Source organism: Pituophis catenifer, unplaced genomic scaffold (assembly GCF_029215685.1).
Source record: "Pituophis catenifer annectens isolate HBS135680 unplaced genomic scaffold, rPitCat1.0.hap2 SCAF_6, whole genome shotgun sequence".
Classification (NCBI taxonomy): Eukaryota; Metazoa; Chordata; class Lepidosauria; order Squamata; family Colubridae; genus Pituophis; species Pituophis catenifer.
The window spans coordinates 40,042,835-40,065,678 of record NW_027256886.1 but is presented as its reverse complement, the minus strand read 5'-3'; the positions used below and the strand labels follow the sequence as shown (position 1 = coordinate 40,065,678).

Here is a 22,844-nt window from a genome sequence, read left to right as displayed (position 1 = left end):
CAATATTCCTCACTAGTTCCTGGACTAGACTGACTGGATCTGTTAGGAGTGGCCATTCATCAATGTCTGGAAAGCCAGATGATTTAAATGTAATTTCTTTTGCATCAATGTATGACTTGTTCCTCCCCCAAAGGACTTATCCACATGTGGCACTTGTAACAGATTGGGTTTAAGAACCCAGATATAATTCCGGTGTGAAATCAGAAATTCAGTGCTGTAATTCTCCCTAGTAGGGAAAGGCAGTTAAATTTATCTTTGCCATTTAATATAATCATGGACCTTTTGCCAAAACAGTGATAGTTTAACAGTGATAGTTTTATTCATACTTAGAAGAACTTCAAGTACTGAATTCAAACCAGAAAATATAACACTCCTCCCTCTTAAGAAGCTTACCTTTTTACAGTTGTGCTATAAAAATGCTGGTGAAAGATCCAGGAAGATTGTGTGATACTTTCTAGACTCTGGACATTCTGAACCAAAACAGTTACATAGTGCACATTTGTGAACAGTATGTATGTTATGTATGACTAATAGAACTCACTTCTGTCAGGCAGTTACCAAGCTTTTAGCTCTAACAAGTTGGCCATTGAGAAGTGGCAGTCACTAGTGTTCCTAGGTAGAATCTTCAGGACACTTGTTTGCTGCAACTAAATACACCATTCCTCCCAATGAAGGAGGCTGCATATACGTTTCTTTAACTCTTAAAATATTGGGAAGATCAGTGATTGGGTTCACTCTCTTTTTTCTTTGGGGAAAAAAAAGAAGCTACTATTTGCTGGTCTGCCACCTAGACAGAGAGTAAACAGAAATTATTTTATTCTAGTCATCACTCCTATGTAAGATAAGATAAAGGTTTTCTCTGTCCAGTTGTGTCCAACTCCAGTATGTATGCTCATCTCCATTTCTTAGCTGAGGGGGCCAGTGTGTCGAAGGCCCTGAAATGGTACCTATTTATCTACTTGCATTTGCATGCTTTTGAATTGCTAGGTGGGCAGGAGCTGGGGCAAGTAACAGAAGCTAACACCATTGTGCGGTGCTCAGATCTTGAAACCAGGCCGCCAATTTTCCAAGTGAAAAGCTCAATCTCTTTCCAACCGACAAGCTCAGCTGAGCCACCGCGCCTTCCCCTCCCATCTATTTTTCTGAATCATATATATGGCTCAGCTGAGCTTGTCTTTTTTTACTGGTCAGGATGTACCCAATTGACTGTTCAATATTTTAGACAGACTCTCTGAAAAAGCCTTGACTGAATAAGCAACCAGATATAGAGAAGTAATTCAGTAATGACAAGTCAGCCTACTGAACTCAGTTTAATTTACCCTTATTAAACCGATAATAATTTTGGAGACAAAATGAGAGCATTCAAAGCACTTATCGGATCAAACTATCACATCACCCAGAGGAAAGATTGGTAGAAACTTCTGCTTAACTTCTGCGTAACTGCTGTTGCCACTGAATTCACCACTATGCTGCCTAAAGGGGGAGTTTGCACATAGGATCATAGATGGGCAAACTAAAGAGAGGATTCTTAATACCAAAAACTGGTTTCCCATGGAGAATAGCTTGGTTTCAACCTAGAACGATGTCAGAGTTTAAACTAAGCGATTTAACAAGCCAGGGAAACCCACACAGCCCTCCTATGCTGTAAACAATGGATCACAAACCACAATGGCTAGATTTCAGTATTTTGCTAAGCCAAACCCCAACAAATGAGTTCGAAGCAAGTATGAATCTTGCCAGCGGGGACGGGGCCTTCTTGATCCAGTCTCAAGTCCAACATTCCCCAAAACCCCCAAAAGAATCGTGGCTGCGTTGCCAGGGGCTCCTCTCGCCTTTGTGCACGATGCAGAGACGAGCCGCAGCGCTTGAGCGTCCATACGGAGAGCGAGCGCATCTGCTCCGGGTAGCCACCTGGATCCACCGCGCTCCTCTGCTAGGCAAAGGCGCAGCCCTACCGCTGTCACCTTCACTGGCTCACCTGGGCTCCTGCTCTGCCTGCGTGACCCTGTGGCCGGGCTCGGATCCGTTACGGAGAACGGGGGGGGGGGGGGGAGGATGAGGCTTGGAAGGACGAGGCTCTCAAGAGGGAAAGGAGCCCGCAGGCTCTCCCCCCCCCTCTGCCCGCTCCGGTCCTGGGACTGGTGGGGAAGGGGAGGACGGAGGGAAGGGCGCCGAAGGAGGTCTTCCCCTTGCATACCACCCCGATTTACGGTTGGGGCTGGAAGAGAGAACCGAGCTGGGAGGTTGCAGGCCCCGCGCGTTTTCCGCCTGGAAAGGGCAGAGTGGGAATGAAATGGAGGATGGGAAGCCTCGGGAGCGGGGGGGGGGGGAGGCAACCCTCGCCTCTGCTCCCCTCAAGGCCCGACCCTCGTAGCCCTCACCTTCTGGCGGATCTGGCCTGAGGTGGAGACTTTGCGGATGAGCTTCTGTGGCGAGCCGGATTCTTGCTCCGGCTCGCTGTCCGACGACTCTTCTGCCGCCGCCGTAGGGGCAGCGGCGGCGGCCCCGGCCTGGGGCTGCGAGGCGCCCGTCGCCGCCGCCACCGCCGCCGCTGCCGCCATGCTGCACGGTGAGGCTCGGGGCGGGCAGCACCACCTAGCGCCTCAAGTGGCGTCGTGCAAGCGCCGGCCCTGCGTGGGCTCAGCAGCAGCAGCAGGGGAAGAGATGCCGGCAGGCTCGTGGGCGGGCTGTGTCGGCGCCTGCCCTCTGGCGGGCCGGCCTCGCCTTGTCCCGAAGCGGCCGCCCACTCAGTGAGTGGGAGCTCGAGATTTCTCTTTCGCACGTGAATTAACGGACGGCATTTTCAGTTCGTTGATTTAGACGCTGAGTGAGGCAGAGTAATTAATCTACGCCTTTAACTCAGTGTTTATTTCTCTGCCATGAATCATTCTCCACTTCGGTAACCTGAAATGATACAGATTATTCAGCCAGAGCACAACTCTGGCATTCACTGATAAGACAGTTTAGATCAGGTTGCTCCTCTGCCTACACAGTTACTGCCCTTGTGAAGTGGATTCATCCAGAGTACTTCCCCAGTCCCCACCTTTCTTTAATTCTATTATAGTTTGGTTCTATTATGGCTTCTAATATACTGCTGCTTAACCAGGAGTAAATCCACTGAGTTGTCTCTCCAATATTGTGGAATCACAAACGTCCAGATTTAGCTTCATATTGGGAAAGAAATGTCACACTGAACAATTTCCAATGGGGCCAATATATGCCATTATCCATGCTCATGTCCATGCTTTTAAGCCGTAACTTTTGAGGTGAGTTTCAAGTCAATGTTGACCCTTAAACTCAAAAGCATGCAAACTACTCAGAGCTTTCTCTCTCTCTCTTAACAGCTTTATTTATTATTTTAAAAGCACACATTTCTTATGTGAATCTGTGCAGCCAACAACAAATGCACTAGTAACACAGATAAATAACTATAACAGCCAGCAGTACATTATGATTATGAGGTCTGAGTCAAAGACTCTGAACATTCAAACAAATGCAAATATTACTATGCAGGGTCATCCAACATCTTAGCCCAAATTTTGTAGGTCTTTAAGGCCTTACAGAATGCCAGCCAAGTCCTATGACAGAGTGTCCTGAGTAAGTCCCACTAGAATACAGTGCCTCATACAGAGGACCTGAAGGATGCTTACTCTGTTGGGTCTGTTGGTATGGGCAGAAACAGTTGGAGATAGATGGTTCCAGAAATAAACTGGGTTTATGTCATGGAGGGCTTTTCAGATGATTACCAGTGGAGGACTATTGAAAGTGCAGTTTGAGAAGCAGTGATAATATATGGGCAGATTGGGGTGTCCTCAAAACTGTCCATATTGCTATATTGTAGCAGGACAATTGAAGCATCCCAATACTGTTTAAAAGCAGCCTCTGTAGAATATATTGTAATAATTTAAATGGGAGGAAACTAATGTATGAGTGACTATGAATAGGCCTCCATGTTTTTTTTAAAAAAAGACAATTGGTTTATCTGTCTACACATAGATTTGTGCAAAGGCCCTCTTGGCCAAAGTAGTAACCTTCTTTGCGCAGAAGCTGTGAGTCCAAGTGGATGTCCAAGTTGCACACCAACTCTGCCTTAGGGAGTACAAGCCCATTCAGATTTAAGAATGCAAAATCTCCAAATTCCAGATAGCTCAAAACCCACAGCTACTTCTTCTGAAAATCAAATCAGCAGCCATTTAAAAGAACAAGTCTGCAAAATTAATTCACTTTGTTCCTATACTGTATCAACTCAGATATTTTGATGTAAACACTTGAACAGCATTTAATACATTTTTTTTTTAAAAAAATCCATGATTTGGTGCTGTAATATAGAGAACGTGAGATAATGGCTAAGAAATGTTGCTTAACCTGACAGAAAATGTATTGTTGCATTATGTGTGTGCATCCAACAGAGAGGACTGATATATCCTGACTTCCTTCCCACATATACTTGCAAGATATTTATATTTATTGAAGAACATTTGCTAATTGCTATTCACTTTACAATTTTATATGAACATACAGAAAACATGATATATAAAGTGGCATTAGAATTTTTCCTTATACTTTCTTTTTCAAGTAAAGGCATGATTAGGATAAACAAAAATTATAATTCAGCAAGACAGATACTCTGATTCCTCTTCAGGTTCCCTCAAGTCATTTCCCGCTGGAATGCTATAGTTCAATTGTTATAATCCCTCATTCAGCAGGATGAGGGATGATAGTACTTGACATTCAACACAACTGGAATTCACAAAATTGAAGAAAGCTGCTTATAAATTCCCTGGCTATGTAAAATCAGTTTATAATTTTATAATAGAATGGGATCTACTTTCCCTACTGCAGCTAATTGTAATGGTTTTATTTATCTCCAGTGCTCAATAAACTGCTTTTAAAAATGATAGGAGAACTAAATGATGGTGTGAGAAACCCTTATGCATTATTTTTTACAAATTCTGGGGAAATGGTGAAGTGCCAGGTGGCTGAATGTGTGCAAATGTTGATTCTCTGTTCAAAGGGGAAAATCTACCAAACTACAAACCAAGCAGTTTGTCATCAATATGTGGGAAGATTTTAGAGCAGGTCATAAAGCAAACCTTGAAAGTAAAGCAGTAATTATGAGAAATGTGTAAGAACAAATTTTGCTTAATTAATTTCATCTCATTTGTTTATTGGATACATTTTTTAATAATTGGAATATATAGGCAGGGAGATAACTCAATTGGTAGTGGTACTTGTGATGATGATAGTAAATTGCTAACTGTATATAATCCAACATATGTAGTTTTACTGCAAAAAAAGCAAATGCGATTAATGGCTGAGCTACAAAAATACAACTTCCAAATCAAGACAATTAATTGTGCCACTTTATTAGGCTTTTTTAGACCCACATCAGGTATAATGTTGTGTTCAGAGATACTGGAGCATACTCAGAGAAGAGCAACAAAGATGATCAGATAACTAGAAATTAGATCCTATTAACACAAATTGGAGAAGCTGGATATGTTTAACCTTGAGAAAAAAGAATGATTGAGAGGGGGAAATAATTGCCTTTTTCAAAGTGAACATTAAAAAAAAACAGAACAGTTTGGAGAAGTGGCAGGGTCACCTTAATTGGATGGGTTCAACTGCTAAATAACCAGTCTGTAGTTCTACATTTGTAGTGAGGCAAGAAGCTTAAGTGAAAAGACAAGAACCACGGATCAACTCAATTTAACTATTCTGTTTCTTAACAAATACAAAAGTTATGGCCTTTGCTAACTTCGTCCCTCCTCCCTCTTTCATTCAGTATTTGGATACTCCATTTTGCTGCCTTCTACAGAAGCTTCATCTTTCAGTTGCTGCCGAGCAAACTCCTCAAACACCAGGTCATCTTGGCCACTAACGAAAAGATAAGGATTCTTTGAATATCATACTTTCCTAATATTTGATATTAGGAAAGTCACTCTTTTCTTTTGCCATGTTTAAATGTATAATTTGTCTATTCCAGGAAGTGTGGAATAGGTTGCATGATTGTGGGCACGTCCATGCTACTAGCAGTTTCTATTTCCCAACTGTTCAAAAAGCTGTGATGAATCAAACTAGCAGCATAGGGAACAGAAGAGAAAGGAGCCAGAAGATTGGACAACTAAGAGATCACCCCCAGTTGGATAGATAAGAAGTTATGCAAAAGTGCTGTGCAGAGAGAGAGAGGGAGGGAGGGAGGAAGGGAGGGAGAGAAAGAGAAAAAGGAAGGAAGGAAGGAAGGAAGGAAGGAAGGAAGGAAGGAAGGAAGGTAGGTTTCCTGCAGTTTGGCTTCCAGATTTTATGTGATAATATTTTGGGCCAGGGTGATTAGCTGTAAAGAAGTAAAGATTCTCATCCCAGAAGTGTTCTGGGATCCTTCAATAATAAGAAACATTTGTTAAGCAAACCGCTGCAATTGTTAAGTGAATCACCTGGCTTCCCCCATCGACTTTGACTGAAGGCCAAAATTTATGTTATGTCATGTTATGTTACATTATTTGGGAAGTTCCACTAAACTTAGAGAAATTTCACTCTGAAATTTGAATCTGAAAAAATTAAGTTCCCACTCTTCTTCATCACAGATAATTCAGAAAGTTCTGTCCTTCAGGATACAGAATCAAGCTTATCAGCTTCATTCCCACCTTCATGTGAATACGTAAGCGCAGAATAGGAAGAGAAAACTAATGAAATAATTCTTACCTTTCCTTTTCTGTAATCACATTGGAAAAAAGAAAAAGAGAGGCTTAGTAAACATGCTTCCACAAATATCTGAAGTTAAGAACAAAAAAGTAAAGAATCCAAATGCCAATATGAGTGAGAAGAAAGTTGCAATACAACAAAAGACAGGCACTAGCAATTTATTCTGAATCCCAGAGACACCTGGTGATTTCCTATTATGTGACTGATATATTACCGGGATGGTCTCACAGTAACAGCCAGAAGTCAACATTACTGGAACGTGGAGTTCTTTTTCGTTAGTCACCACTGTTCATTTAAACAGGCTGAACACAGCAGGAGTCTCTTTGGAGTTCTTAAAGCCAGCAAATCAACTGCCAGGTAAAGCTAGGCAGGAAGTAAAAAGCATAGTACATCCATTTGTGTGTTTTTTGACTCAGTAAATTGCCTTTAAAACATCCAGAAACTGACATTTTGCACGGACTTAAGTACATTCAACCATCTGTCACAGTCAAAATGTTTCTGTCTTGGAAATGGGGGCCATTAACAAGTCTAAAAACACCAGGCCCTTGCTGCCACTCTTTGGCTTAATTTAGAGATGTCCTAATAAAGGAAGTGTGATTGAAAATGCAAATAGTGTTTGCTTTTTCAGTAATTTCTGTGGAAGATTCTGTGAAAGAACATGCTTGCTTTAAAAAAAAAATATTGCAGCCAGGTAACTTTATAATAAGGTTATTTTTAACTTCTATAACTTTAATAAGAGTATAACATACATTAAGTAAACATATGTCAAATTTTCCATTGTTTATCTTCATGCCTTCAAGTCTCAAAGCTTGAACTAACACATTGTCACCAATCACAGTAAATCAACCCTTCCTTTTAACATACAGTATCTAGGTCTTCGTTGTTGTTGTTGTTATTTACCTTAATTTCATACTAGCAAATGCATACTGGCCTCAAAACTTGTGAGAAACATTCACTGCAGTATTATATAAAAATGAGCAAGACAGCATGTGTTCACTAAATTTTATACAATTGACAATCCTAACAGCTAAGCTTGCTGTCTAAGAATTAAAAAAGAAACCATATTGAATTCAATAAGGCTAAATTCCAGAAAGTATGTTTTATTAATTTATCTATATTTCCTATTTCTAAACTGCCCATCTCCCTCAGGGACATGCCCTGTTTCTAAATATGTGATATAAAATGGTTTTTATATTTATATATTTCATTAACTTTTTATAGTTATGAAATATTATACCTGGTCTACAAATGGCAATTGAATCACAGTTTATATTATTATTATTATTATTATTATTATTATTATTATTATTATTATCCATAATTAATACCATTAATTATGGGAAATAATTTTAATGGGAAATATATGGATAAGTATTTCAAAGATCCATGTACAATGGAGGTTTTAATTTCACCAGAACCATAGATAGAGAAGGTCCATGAGTGACCCCATATTTAAGGGGTGGGGCGGAATGATGGCATATTTGTCATGAATATACCCATATTCTTCATCAAATTACACAGGTTCCAGAAAACACTGGAAGGGTAAATATACAGAATCCAAAATAAATTTGTTTCTCTTGTCAAAGGGAAAATCATCTACATTTCCACAGAACAAGAAGGCTATCACATCATCAAAGTATCACCATCAATAAGAGAAGAATAAAACAAGAGCAGGAAGTAACCACTTGTATGCTACTGACCTGCTGTATTGGTCTCGTCTTGCATGGGGTGCATCAGACGGAAGGGCAACTCCATGCTCACATCACTTTGGAAACAGGAAAAAAGAGAGGTGATTCAGGATTCCACTGTTCCAAAGCAAACTCTGATTATTTCTTAGACACCATTCCTAAATCTTTTCTCTTAATTTTTCATCAGTATTTGAAAATGTAAACTAGATTACAGTACTATAGATTGGAAGTAATCAGAACCTAAATAAGTAAGCAAACTTATATTTTTACACACTATCATAGTTGCCTAAGATTTTAAGTTAGTTATTATAATTGTAGCCTAGAATATGTGAAATAGGCTCCCTTTGAAACTATTTTTAAATTTTTAAATCACAGATAAAACCCTGAAGCTGAAAAATGCAAAAACATGGAAATTATTATGTAAAACTCCAGGTGTGTGACCCATAAAAATTAGCAATGAATGACTTGTTTTTAAATATCCTGATATGCAAATATCAGTTTTTAAATATCCTAATATATAATTCCAAATACAAAAATCCAAAACCAAAATCAGTGTTGTGGTGAGTTATAGGCAAAATTTGGTTATGTGTCAAGAACTGTGTCTCACATTTCATAGAACATTTGTCTTTTAAATAGTATGCCTTGTCAGTCACCTAGTTAACTAGGTAGCTTATATATTAGTGTTTAAAAAACAAATAAAAAATAGAAATAGCAAACTTAGAAAAAAAGTACCCACTACACATCAGAGAGGGGGAAGTAAACTCTGACATATTTCAAACAATTAAAAAAGAATCAGGGAACAGGTTATAGAGGCTTAGCAGTGGGAGGGAGTGGAAGTTTTATTTCCTGAAAAATCTGAAAATTGAAATGGATGCAGAGAAGAATGTTTACAAAGAGAAAATCTCAAAGATTTACCTGGAAGTGAAATCTCCCAGCAGGCTAAAATATAAACAGCATTAACTGTACAATGAAATTTACAATATTCCATAGCATACATTCTTAAGCTCAGAGAGCACCAAGAATTCCACAGTTCAATTCAGAGCTATACATTGTCTATCGGTACATATTCCTAAACTGGTCAGTCTTATATATGCAACCCCAAATGGTGAATTGCTTTTTGGAACAATCCAACATTTCCACAATTCATACGTAGTCCATTTTCCATTTAATCTCCACAATATCATTTTTATGAATAGACTATAAAGAAATACTGAATGACCCCAATCATCCAGCTGCTAAATACTGATGATTCTGTGTCTCTTTGGTCTTACTTCAGTACCTGAAACATTATACTATGTATACTATGCCTTGGTGGCGCAGCAGACTAAAGTGCTGTTAAGTAACACCAGCTGCCTGCAATTACTGCAAGTTCAAATCTCACCAGGTTCAAGGTTGACTCAGCCTTCCATCCTTTCGAGGTAGGTAAAATGAGGTTTGTGGGGGCAATAAGCTGACTTTGTATAAAAAAGAACTCCACTGGGGGGGGGGGGGGGCAAAGCCCTACTAAGCAAGTATATACAAAAGTATGAAGGCTATTGCTTAACGCATTGTAAGCCGCTCTGAGTCTCCAGAGAAGGGCAGCATATGAATCGAACCAATAAATAAATAAATAAATACATACATACAATAAATAAATTTGCCACCGTGTTTGAAATACCCAAAATCATAATTCAAACACACCTGGGACCAAATAAATAAATAAATACAATAAATAAATTTGCCACCGTGTTTGAAATACCCAAAATCATAATTTAAACACACCTGGGACCATCCTACGAGACTGCAGATTTGCGTACTACCTCTTTCTAATAAATGATCATGCAAGTATACTAAAGCTATTTGATCTGGCTTCACAATATATATTGCTTTAACTAATAGTATCCAGACAAATTTAGAGCAACCAGTGGCATTTTACACAGTCGTTCCTTGGTACTCAACTGCTTCAAAACTCATCAAATTTAATATTCGACACATTTTGATGTGAAAATGTTGTTCTGGTACTCATTGTTTGTTTGATACTTGACATGCTATGATAGGAAAAGGGAGAAAGCTGCGGAGAATGGACAGGAGGTTGGCAGTGCTGGGAAGGTCACTGTCATAAGAAAAGGGATAGACATGAAGTGCTTCCCAGCTGAAACAAAGAGTCATGTAGTAAGTCATGTGATTTGTTTGGCACTTGTTATTTTTAGTACTTGTTGCGCATCCTGAAACCAATTAACAAGTACCGAAGAACCACTGTAATTTATTGAATATGAAAAGGCTGTTTAAAATTGCTCATGCAATTTATCTTTATTTCATAAAAGGCAATAACGTCAAAAACACTTGTAATTCTAGCATGCCAACTCTGATTGCTCTTACCCTGAGACAGTAAGCTTCACCTTGATCTTGTAAGCAACCAGGATCCCTAGAACTGTCCGGTCTATTCCATCTTTTATACTGTTAGGATATAAAAAACAAAAGAAAATACTGTGTCATTGCACATTTGCTAAAAATAATGTAGTTCCTTAGTATAGCTGTCTCAATTATTATAATTATATTATATTATATTCTCATATCCCATATTAATATTTCTACATTTTTAGGAACTCATTTTGGAAAGATGCCAAGCTTAGTTCACTTAAGTATATTAGACACACTTACAGTTGCATTTACTGCTTAACACAGCATTCACCACTGTGCTGCTTTTGGATTTGTTTGAAATAAATATTATTTATTTACTAGACGCTTATGTCTATAAAACTACTAACACTGTACATATTAGCAGAAAATTCTGACAGTTAAATTCCTAAAATATTTGACACATGCAATAAGGGGGTAAAGGGAAAGTGGCTGAATACAAAATGAAACAAAAGTGATTTTCTATACTTCCTCTTCAGTTCCAGTTAGTGTTCCATTTTGGACTTACATAGTAGAAGAAGCCAGGTTAGTGTCTTCATCTTTTAGTTTCCCATCTAGTGCTATGCCTTTCTTCACTCGATTGTTTGCCAACAAAGGAAGGACAGTCATTATCTTTGTAAGCTTGCTGTTTGGTTGGACCTTTTCCCTGAAGAATAAATAATGCAATTTTAGATCCATTCTGGAAGAATGAATTTTGGTCATCCTTTCTCAGTCAATCTTCGCCAAGTCAGACAAAGTCAGACAAAGTACTGTTGAGGGAGGACAAAGCAGACTTTTTAATTCTGAAGAACAAAATCTTAGTAGATCCCAAAAGAAATCAAGAACCCATACAATGCTGTACTCACACATAAACTATACTAAACTATACTACACTAAAATGTAGTTTGTTCTGCTCTGGCTTGGCATAATAAATTAATTCAGCCAATGTTTTGTGGCTAATGTATCTTAGCATTATCTATGTATGTATGTATGTATGGATGGATGGATGGATCAGTGCATTTTCGCTTATTCAGTGTAATAGTTAAAACAAACCATGGGAAGAGATAATACAGGTAGAGCTATCATATCTGGGCTGCAAAAATTCAGATAACCATGAAATAGCAGCAAAGAATTGGAGCTTTCTGTATCTTTTTGCTACCATCCCATGGTCATCTGGGGATTTACAGCCCAGCCCAGTTTTGTTAGCCCTAGATATGTGAACCCAGTAAATATAAAGTTTTTAAACTCTACGTTGCAGAGTCAAAGAGTTAACAGAGTGCAAAGGAAAACAATAATAACAACAACGCAAAGGAGACTAAAACACAGTGCACTTACTCTGACTCTTCAAGAGCCACTGTCTTGGTATAGAAGTCACTGGAGTATAATATCACATTGGCAACTTGTTCCACTGAAGAAGGAATTAAATACCAAATAATCAAATAATCAAATAACAGAAAGAAGAATGGGATCTAGGATATTTTTCAGCATTGCCTAATAAGGAAAATTATTCAGGATCAAGGATATTATGCAACTGTTGCTTCTTTTTGTGGTTAAACACACCTTTCTTACAGAATGATAAACATTTTGCTTTGCAGAATGGGCATAAAATTTAGTATTTATATGATACTGGCCGATCTTAAGGAAAAAAAAGAGGGAGGAGGTAGGAAATCACCAGGAAATCCCAGGTCATCATCACCAGGATGAAGGCAAATACAAACTACTTTCATATTATTAAGTCTACATGGATATGTAGAGTATTTAGTAATTGAGTTGAGCTCAACTCAAGGATTTTTTTTAATCTTTTTAAATGCAATATAAATAGCAGTTCTTATAAATTTGATTCTGTCAAGTAGATCAGACAAGGAAACCAAAGTTATAAATGCTAATACTTTTATAATACAATAACAGAATTTTGCAAGTTTGAATGCATCTCTCCCCTCCCTCCCTTTATCCTCAAGAGAATGGGGGAAGGTCAAGTCTGAGATGCTTTCTCAAATTACATTTCTGCTTCAGACTTGAAACTCTTCCTCCTGTTTTTCAAGACAACACTTACTACCCATTACAGAAACTATTTACATGGATAACATGTTATTATAACTCTTTCAATCATGGTGCTGTATTAAGCCAATAATAAAGGTGAGGACAGAATTGGAATTGCTATCTAACAGACTAGGAAAAAAACAAGAGGGCCAACATCAGACTTGTTTGTCAAAAATGAGTATTATACCTGACACAGTGATCTTCTTAACCGTTTTTTCTGTATTATTTATCACTGTCACTGTAACAGGGATTGCTTCACCATGATAAAACACCTAGAAGAATTTGATTAGTTTAGCAAAAAGTTCATCACACAGAACTTTTTACATCTAGTTTTGTGAAGTAGCATAGTCAGACAGAAACAAAATGATTGTGTCTTCTCTACATCTCTTGAATTTACTAATTTGTCATATTAGTAAGTCAAGAACACCTCACCTCTTTACTGAGGCAAGCTTTCAAGTGCAATGGCTTCTTGGACAGGAAAAACTGCCAGGTGGTCTCTGCATGAGGCTGAGGTCCTGATACTTCTGGAGCATATTGGATTTTGCGTATAAGCAGGCGTACAGAATGTCTTAGGGTAGAAATTGGGTTTAATAGCAATAGCACTTAGACTTATATACCATTTCACAGTGCTTTACAGCCCTCTCTAAGCAGTTTACAGAGTCAGCATATTGCTCCCAAGAATCTGGGTCCTCATTTTACTGACCTCAGAAGGATGGAAGGCTGAGGCAACCTTGAGAGCCAAAACATAAGTAATTAAACTCTATTATTAGTGATTATGGAAGCCACAAAACCCATAAAGATGAAGAAAACAGCATCTGGATAGCAGCAATCATTGACAGCAGTTATTGTTGTAGAATCCGTGGTTACAGGAGGCAGCACCCTCTGAGTTATGTGTGAGGTAACAGCAATGTTGCTGATCTTTCTGTTCAGCAGGAAAGGGGGCATATTGACTTCCTTTTTGCTCCTACATTTTCAAGACTGTATCTCACATACAGTAAAGAAGTTGAGATGGAAAAGGTATAGAAAAGAGGAAAATAATAAGGGGGCTAGAACAAGGCATTTTATCCGGTATGTTTCCTTTTTACAAATGACGTTTCATTTTTTTTTCATCTCCATCTCCTGATTTTGAAAAGATCTATCTTTTCTATGTTTGTCAGCTTTTCCAGTTTTAGTCAATTCTTTTTCAAAGAAACAAGATATTACCTCTTGAGAATCCTTTCTTCTGGATCATCTGTAGAAAAAGCTTTGACCTCAAAGTCCACTCCGCAGCACTATACGAAAAGGATGGGGAGACAAAGAGTTGAAACAATAACTTCTTGTTGCTGAATGTATTAAATATCTGTGTATGAAAGAACTCACATTTTGAAATTCAAAAATCTGTCCATCCGAAATTTCAACATAAAAATCATTCTTAATGTTTTGTTCAATGTATGTATGTATGTATGTATGTATGTATGTATGTATGTATGTTATTTTTCTAATTTTACTTTTTATATATCTTTTTTAAAAAACCAAACAGAAACTTCTGACGGCAATCCACTATTTTCCATACATACCTTATTGGTCTGTGATACAGTTGGGAAATACTATTTGAAGATCATTGTCTTGTTTTATTCCACTGTCATTGTTCAGGAGAACAAGGAAAGGCATAGTTTTTTCATACATACAAACGTATTTGCTCACTCACAACAATATTATTTGTTTCTATGGTTTTGAACTATTTCAATAAATACTGGTGTTGTTTTGATCCCAAACCAAACATATGCCTTCCCCTTCGAAAAAGTTTTTAAAATTTTCAATCAGAAATAAAATAATTGAAGCTTTGTATGGTGGCTTGAATCCTAGATATTTTTCTTTAGGTTTGAAAATACAATAGTTTTTTTAGGGAAGGCTGATCCTTCAGATTTTTTTTTTTTTGATTTTTTTTTGTAGAGGTTTGTATTGTGCAACAGTTCTTGGAGATTTACAGAAGGTTGAAACAAGATTTAGACATTGTCACTCCCATTTTTTCCTAGTAATTCTCTGGATTTTTTTCTTAATATCAAAAATACGTTAAGGATGAAAAGATGAAATGAATGCAATGTCTTTTGAATAGCAACACTAAGAGTGTGCATTTAAAAGCACTTCTTGCTTTTGTATTTTATTCTATATGACCACAACTTAGTTTATTTCTTAATACAAAACATTGCAATGCATGCACTCAATTCTCACCTTTTCAACTTCATGGGGAGCTGGCTGCAGACACACTGAGCAAGGCAGATAATCTGGAAACTGTAAGGGAACAGAAAATAATGCACGTAAAGCATTTTGATTGCAATGTCTTTCACTGCCATACCAGTGCTAGCAAAGATACAGCAGGAGCAGGAGGAGGAGAACTCCTCCCACTTTCATACAACTTTTCAAAAATGCCCCATGTAATTTTTTTACTAGTGATTTACTAGAGTCATTTATCATCAGCCAGCCAGCACTGTGGTGATAAATAACTAATGAAGACATGTTCTGTTTTTTGAAATGCTGTTTAAAAACTTAGATGTTCTTAAACTCAGGTGTTATTCATAAATATTTACTTATCTATCAAATTGGAAACTATTCATCTCAGTCACAGAGTGATCCTGAGTGGTATACAATTGAAACATAAAATTATACTTTTATTTGCAAGAGCCCAGTATTATTAGACATTTAATGGATATGTCCTCAATATTTGCTAGAATATAATAGGAATAATAGTTAAACTAATTTGGAAGGCATCAGGTCAGGGAAGGTTGCTGCGGGAGGAAATTACTTTTTTGAATTAGGGATGAACATCTGTGAACCTAGGTTGCATATACACAAAAACCCTCTAAGCACCCATATCATAGTTGCAAATTGGGAAATGAACCAAAAGGAATAATGATTCAGAATACTCACAGTTAACACAAAGGGGTATGCATTTTTCCCCAGTTTATTTATCAGGCTTTCCTGCAAAGTAGTGAGGGGTCCTGGTTTGTCTAGTGATGGATAAATCTGTACTCTGTGAAAGTACAGATCCTTTCTAAAAGTCAGGCCTATAATATCAATATCTTCTTGCCCATATCGAAAGGCACACGTGAGTGTCACATATACTAGGAAAAGCATATAGAAAGTGTTATGGATACTAAAAGTTAAAATCATAAACATCACTAGTTGTGTAGAAAAGTCTCTTACTCATTAATTTAAAGTAACCATTTACCAGCTAAGTCCTTTCAGCAACAAAAAGTAGACTGTGTTTGCCCATATCAACAAAAGCTGGTTAGAAAAAGCCAGTTTCATTTTCTGGCTACTGTTACTAATTACTTTTTCTTAAGCAAAATTGCAGGATGAGAACAAGGCAAGGGAGAAGAAAGGATATAATTTGTAATTAGCAGCTGATAAAGCATATACTTTGCCAGATAACATCTTCAGGGAAACTTTGAAAGACCCTTCTTTAAAACCACAGAGGGTAGCTGCTATTCTATGTCAAAGAAAGGATGAGTTGACCAATGGGCCTTATCAACAAGAAAACAACCTAATTGTATATGAATGTGTCCACTGTGAAAACTAGTTGGAAGCTTCAGCTGGAGTGAGTTGCAGGCCATCTACCTTAGTGTGATAGTGAGGGGTAAAATGTATTTGATTTAATTAGGATCTATCTATCTAGCATCTCTCACTATTGTCATTTAAATAACTTCATTAAATACTAATCTGTTTTATATATTAAGTTAAATCATAATGAATGAATAAAAATTTGCTGAATCAGCCACAGTTGGCTAGTTCACTGATAATGCTGACAATAAATATTACAAACTACAATGTTGGAACAGAATGGATAACTCTGTCAGTCTTATTATCATTATCAGTAATATAAGACTCCCAGAACTGTGGGTAAATTCCAGATGACCATTAGATGACAGCAAAGAGTTTAGAAGCAATGTTCTAACTCTTCACTGCCAAGTATTGACTGTCTGGTGTTTGTCAGAAAGGAAATCTAATTTATTACTGTCTAATGAATTATTGATTAAAATAACATTTGAGATTAGAATTATTATAGATCTTTTTTCATAGCAGAGTTCTTAAGCACCTTCAGAAATACCATTTATCATCAGCTTTGGCTGACAGAGTCATTTGACACAAATCCGGAATCATTCTAATTTTAAATCATATTAATAATACTTTAAGAAGTGATTAAGTGTTCTGACCTTTTTTCTCCTTCACAATATCAGGATCCACCAATACAACACCATCTACAATGAAGAAGAGATAATAATAAACCACTCAAGTTACTAAAAAGATCAAAGTAAAAACTTGCAACTTGGACTCACCCACGGATTCCATGGATTCCACATGATCAATGAAATCTCGCTTTCCTAAATAGATTGTAACCTGAAGGATGGAATGATTGAACAAAACTACAGTTCAATAAATCAGTTTAAGGATGCTATACCATTGCTGTTGGTATAAAAGTAAAAGTAAAAAGGGCAGTTTAGATATCTTTCTTCATTTGATACATTTATAGTGGCACTTTCCTCTATAAACTCAGTATGGCTAATCATGTAAATCAAAATAGTAACTTAACCAGTTGAAAAAGACCCCTTAATAAATTGCAAGTTGAAATGCAATAAAATTTTGATTATCCAGATGTGAAACTGGAAGTGAAAGAGCTCTTACATTTAGAACAACTATTCATAAAAACATTTTGAGAGTTGAGTTTGTCTAGCTCAGAATGGTTGTATCTCTTAAATAATTTGTTTTACTTTTGCATCAGAAGTATTTTCCTTTCAAGTACAAAGAATGCACAATAGGATTTGATTATGCATTTGTCAAGAGGAAAGAACTTGAGTGGATTGACTAGAACACATTTTACTTTCTACTTGGGCCAAGTTACATGGGAGATTAAATGTATATTTATTATATTAATGTATCAATACATTTCAGAATTATTGTTGAGAGTCACTGCAACTACAACATATTGAAAAGTTTAAAATTCTCTTCCTGGACAAAATTGAGATGAGGATAGATGGCCTATGCCTGCATTCTTACCAACAAGCTTTAATTGACTCCAATAGTTATGAAAATAGCTCCCTTCTACATTTATTCAGTATTTTCAAACTTTATAATTTTAAGATGTGTAAATTTTAACTCTCAGAATTTGCCAGCCAGTACGCTACTTGCTACTGCAATCTAAATGAGTTTTTCTCAGCTTCAGCAATTTTAAGATGTGTGGCTTTCAACTTCCACAATTTCCCCATGCTGGCTGGGGGGCAGTGGGGATTTCTGGGAGTTCAAGTCTACACAATCCATACAGTTCTGAGATTGATAAACACTGCTGTAAAATATTATCTTCTGTTATATGATTTCACGTGGTGCTGTCAGTTTGGGCTGTTGCATTTTATTTCATTACCTGACTGAAGAAGTTAATTGGTTACTTTGCAGAGGAAAAACTGTATCCTCACCTCATTTTAAAAATATTTCTTCAAGAAAGTTTTTTGCTATCCCTGTTATAATGCTAGATTAACTGTGTGGTGGTTAAAATGCTGGCTGTATTTAAGATGCAGACTATTCCATGTTTAAATCTTAGCACAAAGTGTTTTTAATTATCATTTTTCTTTATCTGACTTCTTTATTTTGCCGTGGACGTTTAAAAAATTAAATCCTGGTACATCATTTCATTTTTTCTTAAGTCACTTGGGCTACAGGAGTTATTTAAAAAAATATGCCAGGAAAAATAGGGAGGTAAGGGAAATGAGCATAGCTGGTAGAACACTGCAGGAAAATTATTTAGTGGGGGGACATGGTAACTACAGTGCACACTGAATCCTTTTCAAGATGTTGCCAAACAATCTCAGTCTGGACAGATTTTTTAAAAAACTGGTTTGGATTTAAACTGCCTTGAGCAGCTTAATAATGCAATACATTATACAGTACGCCCTTAGTATCACTCTAGCTTGATCTCTAAAGAGGCAAGTATATATCAAATCCCTACCTGGTTTCAATCTCACATTCTTACAGGTACATAGCAGTTTAATGCTAAATACTTACAGCTTTGTCATGTGATATCTTCCTGTAGATAGTATGCCTTTTAGTGGTTCTGACATGTTTCACAGAGATGTCAGAGATTGAGTGATGCCTTGAAGCATCAGTGCAGCTCATCTTTTGACTTATATTACCTGGTAAGGATTAAATGGTCCTACCTCAAGAAATTTTTAGACCGGCACCAGGGAATGAATAGTCAAACTGCAAGATCTGTAAATAAACAATGAATTTGAATGTAAATATTTTAAATAATATTGTCTGATATTGTCATACAATAACCTATTAATCCCAAATTTAGGAAGTTGCCCATTGCATTAGGCCTCTAAAGGTCTGGACTTCAACTTTTCTAACTTCTTTCAGAATTCTCCATTGCTGTGGATCCTGTCAGTCAAGGAATTCCAGCTGGCGGGGTTCAGAAGAAGAGCCTTCTCTGACGAGACCCCTGCCCTTTCGAACATCTTGTGCCCTGGAATGAGATTGGTTCCCACCCTCCTAACTTTTCGAAAGAGCCTGAAGACCTGTGGGGGATATTCCCCAGTGGGGGAATATCATACTGGAGGATAGTGGATCCCCCCCCCACAATTTTACACACACACACACACACACACACACAAAATTGTGGTTGTATTGTATGCCTTGCAGCGAGATGGATGGCAAACAAATTTAATAAACAAACACACAAATAAATAAATTTGAAAAGCAACAGAATGAGGAAGAATTGTCAGAAAGAGCTTTGTATATAAATGCTTTCTTTCTGTTCCTTCCATTTTTACTTTCAGAAATGTTGTGTTCTTGAGATCAATATAAATAAACTATGTCATATGCTATGACGATTTCATACTTTATTTAATACAGGTAGTCCTCTACTTATAACCACAACTGAGCCAAAAATTTCCATTGCTAAGCAAGGCAGTTATTAAGTGAGTTTTGCCCCATTTTATGATGTTTTATGCCACAGTTGTTAAGCGAATCACTGCAGTAAATCATGAGGTCATTAAACAAATCTGGCTTCCTCCATTGACTTTGCTTGTCAGAATCTGGCTGGGAAGGTTACAAATGGTGATTACATGATCCTGGGATAGTGCAACTGTCATAAATACATGCCAGTTGCCAAGTGCCGAATTTTTATCATGTGACCATGGGGATGCTACAATGGTTGTTAAGTGTGAAAACCAGTCATAAATCACTTTTTTCAGTGCCATTGTAACTTTAAATGGTCACTAAATGAATAGTTGTAAATCAAGGACTACTTGTATATTGATTTGCAATTCTTCAATTTTTTTTTTACAATGAGAAGTTTTTATGAAGGTTATTACATCTTAGTTTCCTCCATAAGGAGAGGCCATTGGAGACTTGCAACATATTATAATTGTCAATTCTTTTACTAATATATGAGTGTAAAATAGCTAAAAAGTAAATAGCTAAATAGTAAAATAGCTAAAAAACAGTATCCCAGTTCAGTTCCTCATAAAAAGATTCCTAATTTATTTTTTATTTATTTGTATCTTGCCTTTACTTTTTTTTTTGCAAATAACTCAAGGCAGCAAAATATCCAACACAACTTCCGCCTTCTTTTCCCCCCACAAAAACAACCTTGTGAGGTGAGTTGGGTTGAGAGAAAGGCAGATTTAGAATTCAGGGTCTCCTGCTTTCTAGCCTGGTGCCTTAATCACTACCAAACTTGTATTCTTGCCACAATTTTTTGAACAAATGTTATAAAACATTTTGGAATAAAATGTTGGAATAAAAATAAGAGAACCATGAAATTTCTCCTCAATGCCTTTTCGGTTTAAAAGCTGATGTCCATTTGTTTTCCCCTCCAAATTCCAATTAATTCAGATGCAGTCACATTGAACTCAGTCCTATATGAGACAATGTATATTTGCAGTTGTAAATTACTTTGCTTCTAACCAAATTGTAATTATTTAAATTATGTATTTGGGGATTTATTGTAAACTAGGTAGTTGTGTAGCATCCCATATTTCTGCTGATTTGCCTTACCTTACAAAAAGTTTTATATGAGAAATACAAAACTCAAAGCAACAATTTTCATCACATTATCTGTCAATAATACCCAATAATATATGGATAAAATAACAACATACTGTTGCTATACTTTACTATTTTAGGTTCAAGAATTCAGATGTTTTAAACAACTTATCTCACCTTTTTCCTATGGAAGTTATTAGCAAAATTTATTTTTTAATTATTAATATTCTTTCTTTTTCAATGACTACAATTCAGTTCATTGTTATGCCAATAAATGGATTCCAGCTGTTCATCTTAGTCTTGAGAATGCAGATCAAGGTTGAACCATCAATGCATTTTCAAAATGCTTTATGAAGTTATGACGACATGTTAGCTCTCATTTTCCCAAGGTGGAAGCAATTGTTGAATAAATGACAAGATTTGAAATATGTTCCATACTATAGCATTAGGATCGATTGGATAAATCAGGAACACGAACTATAGAGTAACTAAATGCACATTCTTTTAGGAATTATGTTTCACTTCATTCAACAGGTCATACTGATACTTAGGATTGCAGTCTTTAAGCAGCCAAATCTACAAGAAAAAAGAAATGTACCTGTAAATGTTCCAAATGCCTCAGCAATTCCAGAGAACAGGGTTTCAGGACCTATAAAATAAAAATCTATCCCAAATAACAAATTTACAGGATCCAGGCAGGAAAAAAAAAGTTTGATCTCCTTGCTGCAGATGAAGCATTAACTCCTTTAGAGCCTAGGCTGGCAATTTGTAGACGCTCTGAAAATCAGATTTGGTGCTTAGGCGGAGCCAAGTTTCCATCATTGAACTCAAGGCCAGAATATTTTATGCGGATTATCAGCTTGTCTTAAGTATTATCTAAGGGTCCTAAATTCTACAGTGTCAACATTTCTAATTTCATGAAGCACAAAGGCAACAGACAGAAGATTTAATGAGGTTATTGAAAGCAGCTTTATTTTAAACCTCTTCCTCATCATGTCCTTATTAGGACTGCAATTCATCCTAGTCAATAAGGAGTAAAGCATTGTTTATTATGCTTACATTCTTTTTACGCATATTCTTCAGACTTCTATATGTATCATTGATAGGAACAATTTCTCTAGTTGAAAAATCCTATTTTTCTTAGGATTTTAAACATCCACTTGTCCAATTACAAAAACATCATCACAATAGATAGGTACTGTATATCTTTCCAGATATAGTCCTGTGCATGTTACCTTTTCCCAAAACATTGTGAACACATGCTAATTTTCAAGCCGAGTCTAAAAATTACCCAGGTTTTACGGAATTAGAAAGGAGGACAATGTTAGCATCTGCTAGGAGTTAAATAAGTATCAACAGAATTCAAGGGAGGGCTGGACTTAGTTTGCTTGTGGTTAGATAGAGATTTTAGGCCTGTAATGGCGAATCTTTTAGACACCGAGTGCCCAAAAGTATGCACACCTGCCAGCTGGTCTTCGGATTTCTAGCGCTCCGGCATGCATGAAGACCACCTGGCCAGCGCACATGTGCGTGCCAGAAATCAGAAGACCAGCTGGTGATGATGCGCGTGCCCACAGAGAGGGATCTGCATGCCACCCTTGGGACGCGTACCAGAGGTTTGCCATCACTGTTCTAGGCTTATCCCTCTTTTAACTCCACCCCCAGGTTCTGCCACTCCTTTCCTTACATCTGTTTATAATATAGCTATTACACTATATTTGTTGTTGCTCCTTTTTGTACCCTCCCCCCACATTTATATTTATTTTCTGTTATGTGCTTCAGTGCCTTACCCTTTTCCCTTTGAAGGTTAGCAATCAATTGAATGACTAACAATACAGTTTACTCAAAATTCCACCATATTCATAGCTCTATATATGCCACGAGAAATGCTTAGTTACATAATACATAATACATACATACGTATATCTACAGAAAATAATGTAACAATAAAATAATAAAATGTCAATCCAAACAGCAGTAATATTATCAACCAGTTGGGACTCCAGTTCCCCAAAGGCCCAG

General features: G+C 36.9%; 2 protein-coding genes across 2 annotated transcripts in view; both read right to left on the bottom strand.

Annotated features, from left to right (window-relative positions):
• Positions 1-2,484, bottom strand: part of DGKD (diacylglycerol kinase delta) — a 66,545-nt gene extending 64,061 nt beyond the window's left edge. Inside the window, exon 1 of the mRNA XM_070946339.1 lies at positions 2,382-2,484. The gene's annotated coding sequence lies outside the window, so the exon portion shown is untranslated. The remainder of the gene's footprint in view (positions 1-2,381) is intronic.
• Positions 2,485-5,703: 3,219 nt separating this feature from the next.
• Positions 5,704-18,950, bottom strand: SAG (S-antigen visual arrestin). Its single transcript, XM_070946340.1, has 15 exons — positions 18,840-18,950; positions 17,123-17,183; positions 17,000-17,044; positions 15,714-15,907; positions 15,018-15,077; positions 14,010-14,077; positions 13,239-13,374; positions 12,994-13,078; positions 12,102-12,174; positions 11,296-11,433; positions 10,749-10,826; positions 9,306-9,329; positions 8,403-8,467; positions 6,703-6,712; positions 5,704-5,877 (listed from the first exon to the last, which is right to left on the bottom strand). Exons 1-15 carry the CDS (start codon positions 18,948-18,950, stop codon positions 5,778-5,780), a joined length of 1,248 nt encoding a protein of 415 aa, XP_070802441.1. The 3' UTR covers positions 5,704-5,777.
• Positions 18,951-22,844: the final 3,894 nt, after the last annotated feature.